General features: G+C 43.6%; 1 protein-coding gene across 1 annotated transcript in view; it reads left to right on the forward strand.

The window, feature by feature from the left end:
* Positions 1-991: 991 nt before the first annotated feature.
* Positions 992-18072, forward strand: part of LOC310782486 (protein NLRC3-like) — an 89042-nt gene continuing 71961 nt past the window's right edge. Inside the window, exons 1-3 of the mRNA XM_083643156.1 lie at positions 992-1061; positions 5459-5608; positions 6459-6587. Coding sequence (XP_083499282.1) covers positions 1001-1061; positions 5459-5608; positions 6459-6587 — 340 coding nt within the window. The 5' untranslated portion in view covers positions 992-1000. The remainder of the gene's footprint in view (positions 1062-5458; positions 5609-6458; positions 6588-18072) is intronic.

Raw genomic sequence — 18072 nt, forward strand, 5'->3', positions numbered from 1 at the left:
AAAAAAAAAAAAAATCGGCCGATATATCGGTTATCTGTATTTTTTTATTCCCTAAAATCGGTATCGGTATCGGTTTCAAAAATCCCATATCGGTCGGGCTCTACATTACATTACATTACATTACGTCATTTGGCAGACGCTTTTATCCAAAGCGACTTACAATAACACATTTTTGTCAGCAATAGAGCAATCAACTATGGAGCACAGTCTATGATAACTACAACTTCTGAAGGAACAGTGGTACAAGTTTAGGTTAGTTTCTTTTTTTTTTAGAAAGAGAGAACGAAGTTAGATCAAAGCGCTTCACATATCAGAGGAGGGAGGGGGAGGGATCTCAACTCATCCACCACCGATGTGTAGCACCCACCTGGGTGATGCACGGCAACCAGTTTGTGCCAGAAAACTGGCACAAACTGAAGGAAGGAAGGTGAGAGTGAGACAGCATGTGTTCTGGGCTCCTGACTCTGCTAGTATAGAATCCATATTGAGATATGGTATTTCCAGCTTGTTTGGCAACCTGACTATTAAGTATAAATCTCAAATTGCTAGGCTGGCAAAAATGGCTAGGAAGATCATGGGTATGTCCACCCCCCCGATCACCCCCCAAGCCATTTTTGAGCAAGCATACGACAAGCTCGGAATATCTTATCTGACCCCTTGCATGTACTGAACCCAGAGTATGAACTACTGCAATCTGGCAGGAGGTATAGAATTCCGGGTTGTAGATATAAGCGATATAAACACTCATTTGTTCCTCAGTCAATCAAAATGATAAATGAAACTAACTAGAAGTGACTAGATGCACCTTATCATGGGGGTATGTGCAATGGCGTATGTGTAATGTTCTTGTTGTTTTAAGTTAAGTACAAGAAAACCTTGAACCTATGTATTTTAAACTGTAATACCCTGTAATATACTCTAATATACTGTAATATACTGTAATACAATGTAAAGTAATATACTCTACTATCCTGTAATATCCTATAGGCTAGAGAAGAGGATGTCGCCTTCTGTAACTCTGACTTGGTTGATGTGGGTCTGCCTGCTGGCTGCAGAGTCCCGTAAGTTTGATTTACAGGCTTAGCTATGAACACTCTTTCTTTCTTTCTTTCTTTCTTTCTTTCTTTCTTTCTTTCTTTCTTTCTTTCTTTCTTTGTTAATTTATGTATTTATTTATTGAGTATAAAGCGTGTGTAAATTGTATGGAAGCACATTGCATTCCCCTGGGAAATATGCCGTTTTCAGCTTATTTTCTTTTTACAAATGAATGACTCCTGCAAATAGATCTCATAGTTCAGAAACATATTCAGAGATAATTATCTTAGAATCCTGACATGGTTATAATTCTGAAATTCTGATTTAATAATCTTGGTACATCCACACGCTGGATTTCGTCTAGGCTTTTCAAGTTTTATTTCAGTTTTGCTCTGAGATATTTGCACATACTAGTCTTTGAGTCATATATTGGAATTTTATAGATTTTGTGCTGCCCCCCAGGACTTCAGGGTTGACAGGTCTTGACATTGCCTTATTTCTCCAGGATCAGTTGTCGACTGATATAGTTTAACAGCCAAGTCTACTGATGTAGTTTAACACCCAAGTTGACTGATATAGTTTAACACCCAAGTCGACCGATACAGTTTAACACCCAAGTCCACTGATATAGTTTAACAGCCAAGTCCACTGATATAGTTTAACAGCCAAGTCCACTGATATAGTTTAACACCCAAGTCCACTGATATAGTTTAACAGCCAAGTCCACTGATATAGTTTAACAGCCAAGTCCACTGATATAGTTTAACACCCAAGTCCACTGATATAGTTTAACACCCAAGTCCACTGATATAGTTTAACACCCAAGTCCACTGATTTAGTTTAACACCCAAGTCGTTACTGAAGAGACAAGCTGCGAGTCTCAGAGTGAGTGGCTCTGATTCAGTCTGTTGCTGTAACTCAGTCTCAGTATAAACAAGGAACACTCCTGCCACCCACTGACTTAATCTGTTACTGCAACAACTTTTACAAAATCGTAGCAGGCATATTTGCCACTGTTACAGGTTCTACATCTGAAATGTCTTCAGGCTGTGGTCCATGTAATGTGGGAACCCAGAGTCACGACAATAGACGATAGACTCTGGGTTCCCAGACTGAGTTAGATGTGACTCACAGTCCAGAATAAGCAGCAGGTAGCTAGTAGCTACTGTAGGAGTTCTCAGATCAGAGATGAAGTGGTCTACAGCAGCAGGTAGCTACTGAGGGAGTTCTCGGATCAGAGATGAAGTGGTCTACAGCAGCAGGTAGCTACTGAGGGAGTTCTCAGATCAGAGATGAAGTGGTCTACAGCAGCCTGCCTGTGGAACGTCTGACCAAGCTGGAAGTACCGCTGCCGGGAATTCAACCCGGGTCTCCACAGTAGAGAGCTGCAAACCCGAGGGTACCCTCGCGGGCCCCTCGGGCCTGCCAATACGGGCCAAGGCCGGGCTCGTTTTTTCTTTTTTTTTAATTAATAGGTCCGGGCCGGGCCGGGGTCGGGCCGTTTTTCAATAATTAAATAAAATAACGTTGTATTACTCGCTTGATTTTACACAGCAGAGCAGTCAGACAAAGAGGAGGAGCGCACACTGCACAGACACTCGCCTAGCCACAGCCACACACACACAGACACACACACCCTCACCGTGACGTTAGTCTGCCACTCCAGTCCACAATCCACCGTTCAGTCAGCATGCTGTCAGCGTAAAAAACAACAACAAAACAAGCCGCGTGTGTCCGTGTCCGTGTCGTGAGAGAGAAATAAGATCGATGGACATAAAACAAAGTTTGCGAGGGGAGAGTTAAACAGTCCCCACTGCAGTAGGGAAAGCTCATTTCAACCTGTTGAAAACGAACCCATCTACCATACATTGTGAGGACACTAATGTGACGTTATTCAATGCAGCTATAAACGGTAAGTCTGCTGTTTTAATTTCGATATATGCTTGAGTGACATAATGTTTCAGTTTGTGGGCATTGTTGCTGTTGGCAATTAAACGATCTAACGTGCTCTTTCTCGAGACAATATGTGTGGATTTTGATGGCCACGGTAGCGTGTGTGAGAGGGGGAGAGAGAGACAGAGAGAAAGCTGCAGTGTTTGTCTTTAGGCAACACAGTCTAGCAACGTTTTGGACCAACGAGTTCAGCGGCATGCACAGAGAGGGAGAGAGAGATGTGTCGTCATATCGTGATATTGATGTCGGGCCTCGCAACGGGCTCGGGCCAATTAATTTCATGACTCATCCAGGCCGGGTCGGGCACGGGCCTGCATGTCACGGGCCGGGGAGGGCTCGGGCCGAGATTTCAGGCCCGCGCAGCTCTCTACTCCACAGTGATAGGAGAGTGCTTTTACCTACACTACCCAGATGCCCAAGTCAACCTGTTTTAACATCACTAGTTAAAAGGTTTTAACCACGGTTTGAGTTATAATCTGAGTTTTGTGGGGGTCTCTAAAAAAGGGAAACTTGACGTTAGGGGTGCGGGGGGCGGCGAAGAGAGAGGGCGAGAGACTGCTCATTATGTGGTCCAACACTTTCACTCTCGGACAAATAGGTCTACGCACGCACACACACACACACACACAAACACACACACACACACACACACACACACACACACAACGGCATTGTGTTGATGGTGGGTTGAGAGTGGAGAGCGGGTTTGTGACTAAATGAATGTTCCTCACCATTTGTATTGCCATTTCCACATCACCTTATATTATCTTGAATTGGTAAACCAGCCATTTATATTGAATATATATTTTTGATAGGCTAAATCGCTAATTTAGGACTGCCAATATTTAGCACAGGCCAAAGATTTTCATAATTGTTGGTCATCTTTCAAGACCCACAGTAAATTATCTATTAGCACCAAAGTGATTTGCAATACCTCAAAATGAAGATGTACGTCTCTGGGTTCACCAGGAAAAAAAAAGTGAGCTTTTAGCATGTTCTGTACTCTACTTATAGCCATTTATATACACCCTGTTTTCACCAAAAAGGTCTCTCTGAGAAAAGAAATTGCAGAAAATGGCATTTTTCTAAATCACACAATCTCAGGCAGAACTCGCTCTCAATTCTTTTATTTTGAACTGTATTGACATCAGACATGTAAATATTATTCGTTATGACACAAATGAAAAAAAAATATATATATATATATATATATATATACATGATGTGCTTTTTTTACATTCAACAATACAGTTTACTCAGTGTGAGTGAGTGTGATCATAGAATAGAATGCAGAGATCAGTGTAGTCTCTCTCTCACTCACACACACACACACACACACACACACACACACACACACACACACACTCCTTACCGCGAGATCATCCGGGTCCTGTCGCATTGGAATCCAGTCTTCCTCGCTCTCGACAGGAAAGTGGCCGTGCTGCTCTGCTGCTTGGCTCTGTGTGAAAGCCATTTCTGTGGCGAGGCTGCTGTTCTCCTCCTCACACAGTTGTGACTCTGTCTCGTCTCTTTCGGGCTGGCACATAGGAACGGGGTCCAGGGACCAGGATCGATCATGTTGGTCACGGGTTTGACTACCGCGGTTTCGATGTCCGCTGCCCTGCAGCAAGCCGATCAGCTCTGCAGCGCGCCGAGGGGCATTTCAATGGCGTTTCTCCTCTGCAACAAGGAAGCGCGTTTCTCTGTTCTCTGTTTTTCCTCCTGCTAATTTCAAAACAACAGCTGCGGTATGTGTTTGATAACGTGTTGTCGGCTTGCCTTTGTGGCTAAGGACCTGAAAACATGTCACAGGCTGGGGAAGTGTTTGAACTACGCGCTGTACTAATAAAAACAAAAACACGTCAAACACGTTATTGGCGGGGAGGGCTATTTCTGATAACACGTCAAAGACGTCTTTGGCGGTGAATGAGTTAACAGGCTGTCTCATAGTTTTTATTTCCTCTCAGTAAAACAATATACACATTTTACATCAAATACTGGAAGAAATTATGCAAATATATTTGCCCGAATAAAATCTCCTGCGACCCACCTGTGGGTCCCGACCCAGTCTTTGGGAAACTGTGTTAGAGCCCCACAGGTGTGTTCATGGCCTCTCAGACACTCCTTATATGGGAGCTCAGCCCCCATTGGCCCCCACATAAGTCCACCCCTGGTTTAAACCCTGAATGAGACTGTCAGTGTTTCAGTATCAAGGAGGAGCGATGGCCGTGCTAACAAGCTGTTTTTGGGATCACTAAAGGACAACTGATAAAAACTGTTTCTACCTTTATGTCACAACAGGCTGACGAAGACAAATATCAGAATGAGTCAAAACATCAAGACATGTCTTTAAGTCTCAAAGCAGGTTGGATGTTTAGCTGAAGCATTGTTGCTCCGCCCCCCCCTGACACTGCCAAAACACACACTCACATTTAAAATGTCACAGCTTCCATTCTTTCTGTCTTTGCAGAAAAACTACTCTATGGGAAACTAGGGGGCAGTGTTGTCCTCAGGCCAGACTCTGTGACTGGTCCCATCACTAACGTAGAGTGGATACATGGAACTGGCATCGCCATGGAGTGGGATGGAGGGGAGATATCCTCCTATCGTCAATTCAAAGGTAAACTGAGACTCAGGATGATTTCAGCTCAGGTTTAACAGGAGAGGAGACAAGTTGTTCTCTCAGATGTTTGCTGAACGGTGCAGTGTTTTTTTTATTTTAGCCGTGGCCCGAGGCATCATGTTTTCAGGTTGCCCGTACGTAGCCTACATCTACGTCCGTCTCATGCTTGTTAGTCTGGCTGGTGGCCAGCCTCCCCTCTCTACCGTGAGATGAGTCTGGCCAGCCTCCCCTCTCTACCGTGAGATGAGTCTGGTGCTGCAGGTCTCCATTGTGGGATTGCGATGGGCGGCGCTTGGAAAATAGTTTCCAACAATCCAACTTGCCATTTTCAGCATGTAGCAACGAGCTAGCGTGTAGGTTTCTGCCGTTAGCTTGCTAGCTAGTTAGCGTTGTTGTTTTCACTGAGGCAGCAGGGCACTATTTACAGCGACACACAGGGAGGAGGGAGCGGAAGCCGCTCTGATTGACATGGTCGGAGCCAATGACAGAGCTTGTAATAAGCGGGGAGCGGACATCCGGCAGTGACTGAAACAGTCGCTCCAATGGGAGAGCAGCTGTAGAGCAGGGGAGGGTTTATCCCAGTAGCCTGATTCCATGCAGCCAGACGACTCTCACAGAAGAGAGAGGAGGCTGTTAACATTTTATCTCAGGAAGGCTTTGAGGGAATTTGTTCAAATTTGGCTCAAACATCCACTTGGATTCAAGAATGAATTGATTAGATCTTGGTGGTAAAAATTGTAAAATTGTGTTCTGGGTGATGAACACAACATAAACCAAGGTGGAAATAGGCTGTTAAAAAATATCCTTTAAGAATGCTAACCCTAACCATGTTGCTGCATATTTGAAGATCGTGGTGACCTGAACACTTCAACTGGAGAACTGAGGATCAGAGGATTGACCAGAGAAGACAGTGGATTCTACACAGTAGAGATCAACAACGTCGGCAACAACATCAAGACTCAACTCAAAGTCATCTGTAAGTTATTATGTTGGCTGTTTGTCCAGTTTCAACTGGGTTGATGTGGAGCTTTGTGTTGTTTTCCCTTGAATTCACCACTTGGATTTGACTAAGCAGTCACCTATTGGTTTGTGATCCGCCAATAAACACAAAGAAGAAGACGATTAGTAGGCTACATTTTGTGATCTACAAGAGGAAAATGTGTTTTTTTAGGGCTGTCAAAGTTAACGTGATAATAACGCGTTAACGCAAATTCCTTTTACTATTTTTTTTAACGCGCGATTAACGCATGCACTTTCTGTGATGTTTGCGTCTTGGTCCGCTCCGTAGTTTTGGAAATCAGGAAGTAGCCTCCTAAAGCAGAAATAAATCTCTGTGAGGAGCAGAAAAGGAGGAAGAAAAGGGTATAAAATGGCAAGTTCAGCTTCAAGTAGGGTGAGCAGATGTCCTGCTTTGTGCGGGACTGCACAGCATTTACATGACTTCACACGTCCTGCAAATTGAGAAGATGTCCGAGACAGTGAGAGAGAGAGAGAGAGAGAGAGAGAGACCGACAGCGAGAGAGAGAGAGGCGGGGAGAGAGAGAGAGACCAAGACAGTGAGAGAGAGAGAGAGAGAGAGACCGACAGCGAGAGAGAGAGAGGCGGGGAGAGCGAGGCAGGGAGAGAGCCATGCCTCGCTCACAAGCTCTGTTAACTAGTCTCGCCAGCAAGACTACTTGTTAACAGACTGACACTGCAGTCTCAGAGATGCGTAAGTATTCTAACTACAGTGTAGCAATAATAACAATAGCCTACCAAAGGCCAATTACATACTATTATACCATGGTCTGGGTGAATACTCGATTCTGATTGGCTGCAGGGTGTCCATTAAAAAGTGATAATGTACAGTTGGTAAAGTTGTCTGTTGTCTGTTCACCATTCATATCAATGCGCCATAGTTTCATCAGTGTTATCAAGAGAGCAGTTTGAGCTCTATACCCCCGTTGAGGGTTAATAAGGCACTTCTGCAACTTGAGAAAAAAATTGAGTCGGTCAAAGTAACTATTTAAATCACCCGTGTGCTCAGTTTATCAAAAATAACTCTTATTTACAATTTTGATTTTCGTTTTGGAGATTTTTAACCTCGCGTCACCAGGCTCTTCTCGGCGACAAAGAGGAGATTTCCCTCGGCTCGTGCACGAGCGGGGGCGAGCCCTTAGAGAGAGAGAGAGAGAGAGAGAGAGAGAGAGAGAGAGAGAGAGAGAGAGAGAGAGAGAGAGAGAGAGATGCATTTCACCACATACAGCACATGCAGTGCGAGCCCCCGCTGCTCTGTGTCACTTCCTGAAACTCTTCGCTCTTAAATGTTAATATACTTGGCCAATACGTATCTATCATACAAAATAAAGCAAGCAGCCAAACGGTAATGTCTTCATTTAATGTAGAACGCAAAACATCGTTAAACCTGCATTCCTGTGATAAAGTTAACGTTTGAGTCGGCTTTAAAACGGAGGGTGGTGGAGGTGGGAGGGACTATTTTATTTTGTGGAAGACTGATTTACAGTATGAATAACAGACATTTAGCCATTTAGATTGCTTTATTTATTACACATGGAAATATAAATGACTGGTCTTATTGTTTTGTTGGCAAGTGACCATGGTATAAGCGGGTTAATGCACTTCGAGGTGTACATTATCACTTTTTAAGGACTTTTACTTTTTTAAGGACTTTTTAAGGACTTCGCGGAGGCAACCATCCTCGGCTTCGCCTCGGACGGTTCACGCCTCTCGCGTCGTCCCTTAAAAAGTGTTAGAACACAGCTCTCTTGAATACTCGATTCTGATTGGTCAATCAAGAAGATTCACCGGTCATTATTTCTCGACAACCGACCGCTGCTCTACTGATTAATCCAGCTGTGTCAACACTCACTACAATGATTAGGCACACCTGGATTAATCAGTTGATAAGAGCTTTTTGTCAGCAAACACTACTAATTAGGCCAACCAGTTGCAGCTGTGGTGTCTTGTGTGCCAATTACGAATGAAACCGCTTTGTCGTTGAAAACGCTATTAAAAAATCTATTTGAATAATTATTTTTGTCAGATTATTGAATGATTTAGTTGTAGGCCATGTTCTAAGCGGGATAATGTATATTGAGGCGGTGATTACGTAAGGGTTAATGCCCGACGAGGTGTACATTATCACTTTTTAAGGGACGACGCGAGATGCGTGAACCGTCCGAGGCGAAGCCGAGGATGGTTGCCTCCGCGAAGTCCCTTAAAAAGTGATAATGTACACCTCGAAGGGCATTAACCCGCTTATACCATGGTCACTTGCCAACAAAACAATAAGACCAGTCATTTATATTTCCATGCATTTTGCAATCAAAATCTAGTTTTCATAACCTTGAATATGAGTTGAGAACCGGCGAGACAAAATAGTCCCCTCGAGATTAGGCTATCATGGGATAAAATGGCTGCTTAGTTTCTACACCTGGCACAATTCTAGAATCAAGCTAACTAATAATTTGGCCAATTGTAGCCTATGTAACAACATACAAAATAAAACGGCAATGTCTAAGAATGCAACGCCATGTAACTGGGTCGTTTAAACTCGCATTCCAGGGAATTGCGTTAACGTCTGCGGGTCTTATAAGACGTAAATGGCGCGAGGCAGGAGTAGAGTGAAAACTATCTGCTTTCAGTATGTTGGAGTCCAGGTATGTCATCGTCAATACACGTTCGCTAATAAAACTGCTTGTTTTGCCATCTGCGGGAAGGCTCAAACTGTCAATAGTGTTTGGCAACATGGAAACGACTCTATACATGAGTATTATTCTCCGGGGTTTACTGTGGGACAGAGAAAATGTGCGTATGAAGAGGCGAGAGGAGAGAGAGAGAAAGGAGGACAGCACAGCGCTGTTGACACACACAGTGCAAGCTTCCCTGCTCCTCTCGCTCTCTCTCTCCCTCTCTCTCTCTCTTTCCTCGGCTGTTCACGCCCATTTTCTCTGTCCGGAGAGTGGCTCATAATGGCTCAGAGCCGGCTTCTGTCAGGGGAGGGAAATCTCCGAAACGAAAATCAAAATTGTAAATAAGAGTTATTTTTGATAAACTGAGCACACAGGGGTGATTTAAATACTTACTTTGACCGAGTCAATTTTTTTCTCAACATCCAAAATTGTCATATTAACCCTTAACGGGGGTATAGAGCTCAAACTGCTCTCCTGATAACACTTGAAACTATGGCGCATTGATATGAACGGTGAACAGACCATTTAGCTAGGTGTCCATTATCACTGTACAATATCACTTTTTAATGGACACCTTGCAGCCAATCAGAATCGAGTATTCACCCAGACCATGGTATAATGGGAAATAATGACCTTCAGGTGATGATTAAGCCCTCCGCTGCGCGTCGGGCTCAATCATCACCTGTCGGTCATTATTTCCCCCGTAATCACCGCCTCAATATACATTATCCCTTACATAATGTACACCTCGTCGTGCATTAACCCTTACATATGATACTACCCATATTCTTTGCACAAACACAAAGCTCTCCTATGTTATTCCGCACAATTAAAGACAGCCTCAAATCTCAACAGCATCCAGTCTTTTAGATTTAGTCTTCATTTGCCGATATTTACTGTCGTCTTCACTAGCCTACTAACACTGCTGCTATATTACAAAAGACATTTATAAATGCCATTCTAAGCTGTGCTCTTAGTTTGTTTTGTTCAGATGAACCAGTAGGCTAATTATGCAGCTTACTACAGTAGCCTATATGCTTCTACTTCACTATACAGTATGGTTCAGCATGCACACCCTTGAGGTTATTCTGAAGAATATTCTGGACAGTATTTGTCATTGTTCCAATAATAATAAACATATCCCCATAAAGCAAGCCTATTTGTCTACTCCCATGTTGATAACAGTATTAAAAACTTGAAAAATATCGGTTAAAGGTAGATTTAGAACAGATAAAAATTTGTGCGATAAATTTGTGATTAATCGCGATTAACTATGGTGGAAATATTTTAATCGATTGACAGCCCTAGTTTTTTTTACATATTTTTAGTGAAAAAAGCAGCAGTACAAAATCACAAAAACAACGTGTAGTTTTCTTTTTAAAGCCTGTATCCCTCCATTAAAACAACAACCCCCACATATCCCCACTTATCCCCCACTGTCCTATCCTCCCCAGCCCACCCGTCCCTATTCACCTTATGTAGCCACGCCCACTTGACCCAGTTGACCTATACCAGAGAGCAAAACAAATAACATGAAATAAATAAATCACCAAATAAATATAAAAATATATAAAGAAGTAAAAAAAGATAAAGTATATTAAAAACATCACAGTGGAATGGGGGAGGGAGGTTTACAATAATAATAATAACAATAGTGACAAAAGTATTTTATACAAATATACCTTCACATACAAATATATAGGCTACACCCCCACCCCCAAAGTTGGCCCATTTGGGTGCATAGGTCTAGGCTGGTCTCTGATAAATATTAGGTAAGTACGGTAGATTAGTAGATTGAGTTGCCATAGGCAGACAAATTCATTTGTCAAACCTCTGAGTGTGAATTTGATCTTCTCAAGTTTAAGGAAATGCAAAACATCCTGGAGCCACAGCTGTTGAGGGAGAGTCCAGTGACTCAGTTAAGCAACGTCTTCCCAACAGGATGGTAAAAGCAACAATGATAAAATGTTGAACTCCTCTGAAACCACAAAGATAGCTGATGAGGAGAGGGTTCATGATGGACAGACATAACCCTTGGAAGGATTTCAAAAACAAAGGTCCAGAAGTTAAATAATTCTGTGCACGGCACGCGCCGGCCCTGAGTAGTACATGTATGTTGGGCAGCTGGAGGAACAAAGGAATCATGGTTTGGACACAGTGTCTAATCTGAAAGTAACAAAAGAAACGGTTGTGGGAGATTGTGTTTAACAGAGACGTTATGCTCATTGAATCTGAGGGGACAGGTGCCCCTCAGATTTTTTGTCAACTGTATTTTTTTTTGCATTTAATTTCATTTAATTTCATTACTATAGTTTTTATAAGATGTAGTTATGATCATTTTATATGGAGTCAAACGTATTTCTCTAATTATGCCATAGATCATCATCCTTAAGATTGCCTAGGCGGGCGGGCGGTATCAATCACGTTTTGTGTCACGTTTGTGACACACCCACACCCACACCCGCAGACACCCCCCCCACCCCACCCCACCCCACACATTAACCCAGGGCTCAAAATTTGGCGCGGGATTGCGAGATTCGCGCATCTTTTTGGAAATTCCCGCATATTTTCAATTTATAAAGGGGGAGTAATCCCGCAATGGTTTCCAGGAGTTTCAAACTCACGGCCCGCCACGCCACTTGATATCAAGTTTTAGTGAAATCAGGCCCGAACCTCCGCTCGTTGTAAAACACAGCGGAGTGCATTGGGTTTTGAACTCTTTGTGCTGGAAACCGTCAGCAGTATCTGGCAACACAGCTTCACACTCCAGACCAGCGGCTTGCTAATCAGGTGATTCGGTTCACCCGAGTGAAAAACCAAGTGGAAAGAAAAACATTTGCACGCTAAAATGTTGTCTTTTGTTGAGAAGTGAACATGTTGCTGTCAAAAGACAAAAGAAAGGTTGATGACGAGCACAGACAGTTTTAGGAGAAGTGGGAGAGTGATTATGTTTTCGTCGAGTTCAAAGGGAATGCTGCCTGCCTCATTTGCAAAGAGAAAATCGCCGTATTAAAATAATATAATCTGAAGCGAATAAGAATAATAATAAGCAGGGATGCAAATGAGTCACCTTTAGGTAACAGTGAGTCACCTTTTTCATCCCAAAATAGGGCACTTCAGTGAATGATTTTGTGTCTGCCCTGGTATCTGTCACCTTTTTAACTATCCATGACTTTGCATCCCTGAATAAGAGTCTAATAAATACTATGTCTTTTGTCATTGTGTTTTATCTGGAGACTAAGCAGCCACAGGCTTTCGGTTGTATTAAAGCCTTTATATTTTGTATTGAGTGATACACTTTACTAAAACACTCATATCATATTATAATACCCCAGGTGTGCATAAACTACAGGTTAAGTAAAAACAAAAATGTGAAATTGTTATTCGGTATCGTATCTGTTATCGGACAGGAGAAACAGATATTTACCGGTTATCGTATCGGCTGAAAAAATCCCCCCCAAGGTCTATAAATCCCCCCTATCTGAAGAACATAAGAGGAGTATTCCCCCCCAGTTTGCAAAGTGAATTTTAAGCCCTCATATGAGAGAGGTGCCAGCTCATATGACATTAACCCCCGAGGTGCCAACTCATATGACATTAACCCCCAAGGTGCCAGTTCACATGACATTAACCCCAGAGGAGCCAGCTCACATGACATTAACCCTTGAGGTCCCAGCTCACATGACATTAACCCCAGAGGTGCCAGCTCATATGACATTAACCCCAGAGGTGCCAGTTCATATGACATTAACCCCAGAGGTGCCAGTTCATATGACATTAACCCCAGAGGTGCCAGCTCATATGACATTAACCCCAGAGGTGCCAGCTCATATGACATTAACCCCCCGAGGTGGCAGCTCATATGACATTAACCCTTGAGGTCCCAGCTCACATGACATTAACCCTTGAGGTCCCAGCTCACATGACATTAAGCCCAGAGGTGCCAGCTCATATGACATTAACCCCAGAGGTGCCAGTTCATATGACATTAACCCCAGAGGTGGCAGCTCATATGACATTAACCCCAGAGGTGGCAGCTCATATGACATTAACCCCCGAGGTGCCAGCTCATATGACATTAACCCCCGAGGTGCCAACTCATATGACATTAACCCCCGAGGTGCCAGCTCATATGACATTAACCCCCCGAGGTGGCAGCTCATATGACATTAACCCTTGAGGTCCCAGCTCACATGACATTAACCCTTGAGGTCCCAGCTCACATGACATTAAGCCCAGAGGTGCCAGCTCATATGACATTAACCCCAGAGGTGCCAGTTCATATGACATTAACCCCAGAGGTGGCAGCTCATATGACATTAACCCCAGAGGTGGCAGCTCATATGACATTAACCCCCGAGGTGCCAGCTCATATGACATTAACCCCCGAGGTGCCAACTCATATGACATTAACCCCCGAGGTGCCAGCTCATATGACATTAACCCCCGAGGTGCCAGCTCATATGACATTAATCCCCAAGGTGCCAGCTCATATGACATTAATCCCCAAGGAGCCAGCTCATATGACATTAATCCCCAAGGTGCCAGCTCATATGACATTAACCCCCAAGGTGCCGGCTCATATGACATTAACCCCCGAGGTGCCAGCTCATATGACATTAACCCCCGAGGTGCCAGCTCATATGACATTAACCCCCGAGGTGCCAGCTCATATGACATTAACCCCCAAGGTGCCGGCTCATATGACATTAACCCCCGAGGTGCCAGCTCATATGACATTAACCCCCGAGGTGCCAGCTCATATGACATTAACCCTCGAGGTGCCAGCTCATATGACATTAACCCCCAAGGTGCCAGCTCATATGACATTAACCCCCAAGGTGCCAGCTCATATGACATTAATCCCCAAGGCACCAGCTCATACATCTGTAGCCCTTCGAAATAAAAGCCCAAAACACACACAGACCATACAAACCTTACAAACACAACAGAGCACCACACACACACACACACACACACACACACACACACACATATACACACACACACACACACACACACACACACACACACACACACACACACACACACACACACCAGGAGTAACCAGGAGACTTCCAGTAGAACTCCTTTCCCCTCATGCTGTGTATTAACTCGAGGCTATTATCTATTTATTTAGGGGTGGCTCTTACATTATATATATAAAGGTTAAAATCATATTTCTTTCCCTTTTCCTCACCCCTTCTCTGTTTTGAACATCATTACAAAAGTTTCAGGTATTTTAACTTGTGTTCAATGTGGGCATGACTCAAATCACCCCTAACCTGGAAAGGTTAGTCTACATACCATACTACATGTAGCTACTGCCATCTTGTGGCGCTTGTACGTTACAACAACAGTGACACATGACAGGCAACAAGAGCTTACTAGTGTTATGGTAGTCTCACAATTCTGTTCTTAATGGCAGATTTCCACCTGTAGACACAGCAGAGATGGTCTTCTTTCACTGGCCTTGGTGGTGACTGGATGCTGGCTGTTGTGTCGAGGTAGTAAACAGTAGGCAGAGAAGGAGGTGGGCTGCAGGAGGATGCTCCTTCACTGGGCCCTGGCAGCTCTCTGGAAAGATAGAAATAAATAAGACGTCATTCATTAGAACAAAGTTCATTGAAATAAATTGTTACACTCTGACTGCTTCTCTTCTGTCCTGTTCAATCACAATAGGGCATGAACAAAAATGCTAAATGGGTTCAGCGAAATAAACTGTCCCTAAATATATATTTAAAAAGAAAATCCCACTTCATGATATTCACTAGAAGGAAATACAGTAGTAATAGTGCCAACATTATAGTCAATGGGAATGAACTGCTTCAGGTCTCATCTACTAAATTCCTTGGCATTCTGAATGATGAGAACTTAAATTGAAAAAAACAAACATTTATTTTGTTTGTAATAAAATAATGAAGTCAATTTGGTATCATCAGAAACAATATCAAGTTTGGTAAATAATTCATGTTGATCAGGCCCGTATCCAGGGTTTCGAAATTGGGGAGGTCCAGACATGGCAAGGGGAAACGGAAAAAAAATTGAGTTTCCCCCCCCCCTCTTTTAGCCATATTTAGAGTAATATATCATTTTAAATTAACATTAGGATACTGTTGTCATGTAATTATTCAGTATTTTCTCCTTTTCTCACTCATTCAGAGCAAAGAGGGAGATATATAGCATGATGATAATGCTCTATATCTCCCTATTTTCTCTGAATACACCAGTTAACATGAGACAGACTTAACATGATAGAAATATTATCAGCAAACTTAATGACTAGACTAATTATTCTGATCTGAATGGCATATATCAAGAAACATTGACTCCTCTCTTTGCTGTATAGTGGGAGGTGCATTTTTGAGTAGGCTATTAAAATAGGCTACATTTTCATTTCCCGAAACATTCTTAACACATTGACTGCCAGCCCTTTTTTCAATGCTGTAGGTAAGTTCTGCCAGTTTTTTTTTTGAGGATTCTGGCTCATTTTACAAGAGCCGAGGATTATTTTCTGTTAAGACTTCGTGAACACCAATCATCTAAAAAGAACTAATAGAATGTGTGCTTTCTCTGTCTAAAAGAGTTAGTTTGTAGAGTTAGTAGTTATGTAGATATTAGCCGTTGAGTACAGCATGGTTTCAGCTGTCTGAGAGTGAAAGCTGAGATAATCGCAGTTTTGTGAAATTCAATCAAACAGGCAGAACAGTCACTTTAACCATTTATTTTTGGCATCAGTGAGAGATCAGACATCCAAACAATATAGTTCCGAACGCCCTCTCCTTCAACTCCTCCCTCCGTGGGCGTGTCTAGTGGCTTTCAGCCTGCGTTTGTCACAAGCGAGTGCTCTGCTGCTGCTGCTGCTGCTGCGAGTTTGAGCAGCCTCCCTCCCTGGCAGCGAGTTTGAGCAGCCTCCCTCCCTGGCAGCGAGTTTGAGCAGCCTCCCTCCCTGGCAGCGAGTGTGGATAGGGCTCACTCGTCTCTTGGGTTTGAGAGCCCCGATGAAGCCCCGTGCGACTCTAGGCTTTATGCTGCCCACCCAGTCCATTTCTGGAACCCCCCACCGCAGCAGCGCGAAAGCGTCCCCGCCTACAGTATGAGAATGAGGCTTGTTCGTTTCTGGGTTTTCGGAATGCGTGCGATTCTGGCCTTTCTGCGGGCGTTTCAAAGTGTGTTTCACCCATAATATATTATGCAAATTTGCAATCCCCCGTGTGCTGCTGCTGGCGCGGCCCGAGAGCGGCGAGTCTGGTGACTGATGACTGTAAAATCGGCAAGCCATTTCCTTGAGAATGGAGGAAGCAGCCGCGGGAGGCGGCTGCTTTTGGTTGACTTTGTCTCTGTCGGGAGAGCACCGTCGCCACCTAGCTGGTCGGTAAAATAGATTATACACATTCTCTTCCTCCAATTCTGGTATAGGGCCGATTTTACACTTCATGGGCCCCTGGGCTATTCATCTCTGCAGGGCCCCCCCCTCAAGCGGAAGGGGGGGCTTCCGCCCGACGGGCGCCGCCGGAAAAAAATTGGAGTGTTTTTTTTTAACCTTTTTTAGCCGTATTTAAAGGAATATCTCATTTTAAATCAACATTAGGATTATACTGTTGTGATGTCATTATTCAGTATCTTCTCCTTTTCTCACTAACTTTCATGTCACCACCTGCTCTCCTGTCAGCATTCTAACTTACAAACACAAACTGTAGGTTTAGCCATCATGTTCTTTCATAAACAGCCTGATTGGAAAGAAAACATTGCCACTGAGATGTCACAACAAGCACTTTTATTATTATTATTTAGTATTTATTATTGCTGTTATTATTACAGTGCACACACACATTCTCACAATTATTGCACAAATCAATCAAGCAGTATTCAAGTCTGTTTGTACCTGAAATGTCTTCTTCCTGACTTTTGCCGTGGCAAAGCGTTTGACTAGAGTGGTGAAGTCCAATGTTCTAACAATGTCACTTTCCAATGACATCAATGTCAAGTGGGTGAGTCATTGGACAATAGGCTTCAGCCTGGGCACCTCCCGTCGTGTGATTGGTAACCTAAATGTCAGACCTGTCAATCAACGTGTCTGAAATTGTGATTTACCAATCACAATTTACCAATCACAACACACACACACACACACACACACACACACAGGGGCATCCCTGTACATCTGGGGGCCCTAAGCACGATAAATTCGGGAGCCCTCTCACAGGGTTCCATGTCATTGTTCCGACCTCTCGCTGTTCCGACCTCCCCTCTCCCAGCCCCCATGCCTAAACCTAACCTCCCCCAGACCCTAACCCAAAACCTAACCTCTCCCACCCACACGCCTAAACCTAACCTCCCCCAGACCCTAACCCAAAACCTAACCTCTCCCACCCCCCACGCCTAAACCTAAGGTCAGCATTGCGAGTGGTCGGCATAGCGGGTGGACACCCTCTCACAGTGGATGTTATTACTCTGCAAAAACATTTGAATGGCGTCAGTAAAAAAAACTGACCAAAATTTTTTTTTTTTTTTTTTTTTTTTTTTTTTTGGGCCCCTTGATGTCCCGGGCCCCGGGCTTCAGCCCGGGTAAGCCCGTTGGTAAAATCGGCCCAAAAGGGGTTGATTGATGTCCCACCGTCAAAAAAAAAAAATGTTTATGTAAGCCGAGATATCTCGTCCTTGGCACTCAACGGTTGGATCATGTAAGCCGAGATATCTCGTCCTTGGCACTCAACGTGTTAAACAAGAAAGGGACATAGTGCACTGCAAAATATTTTTAATTACATT

This window comes from Poromitra crassiceps (genome assembly GCF_964638095.1).
Source record: "Poromitra crassiceps genome assembly, chromosome: 9".
Classification (NCBI taxonomy): Eukaryota; Metazoa; Chordata; class Actinopteri; order Beryciformes; family Melamphaidae; genus Poromitra; species Poromitra crassiceps.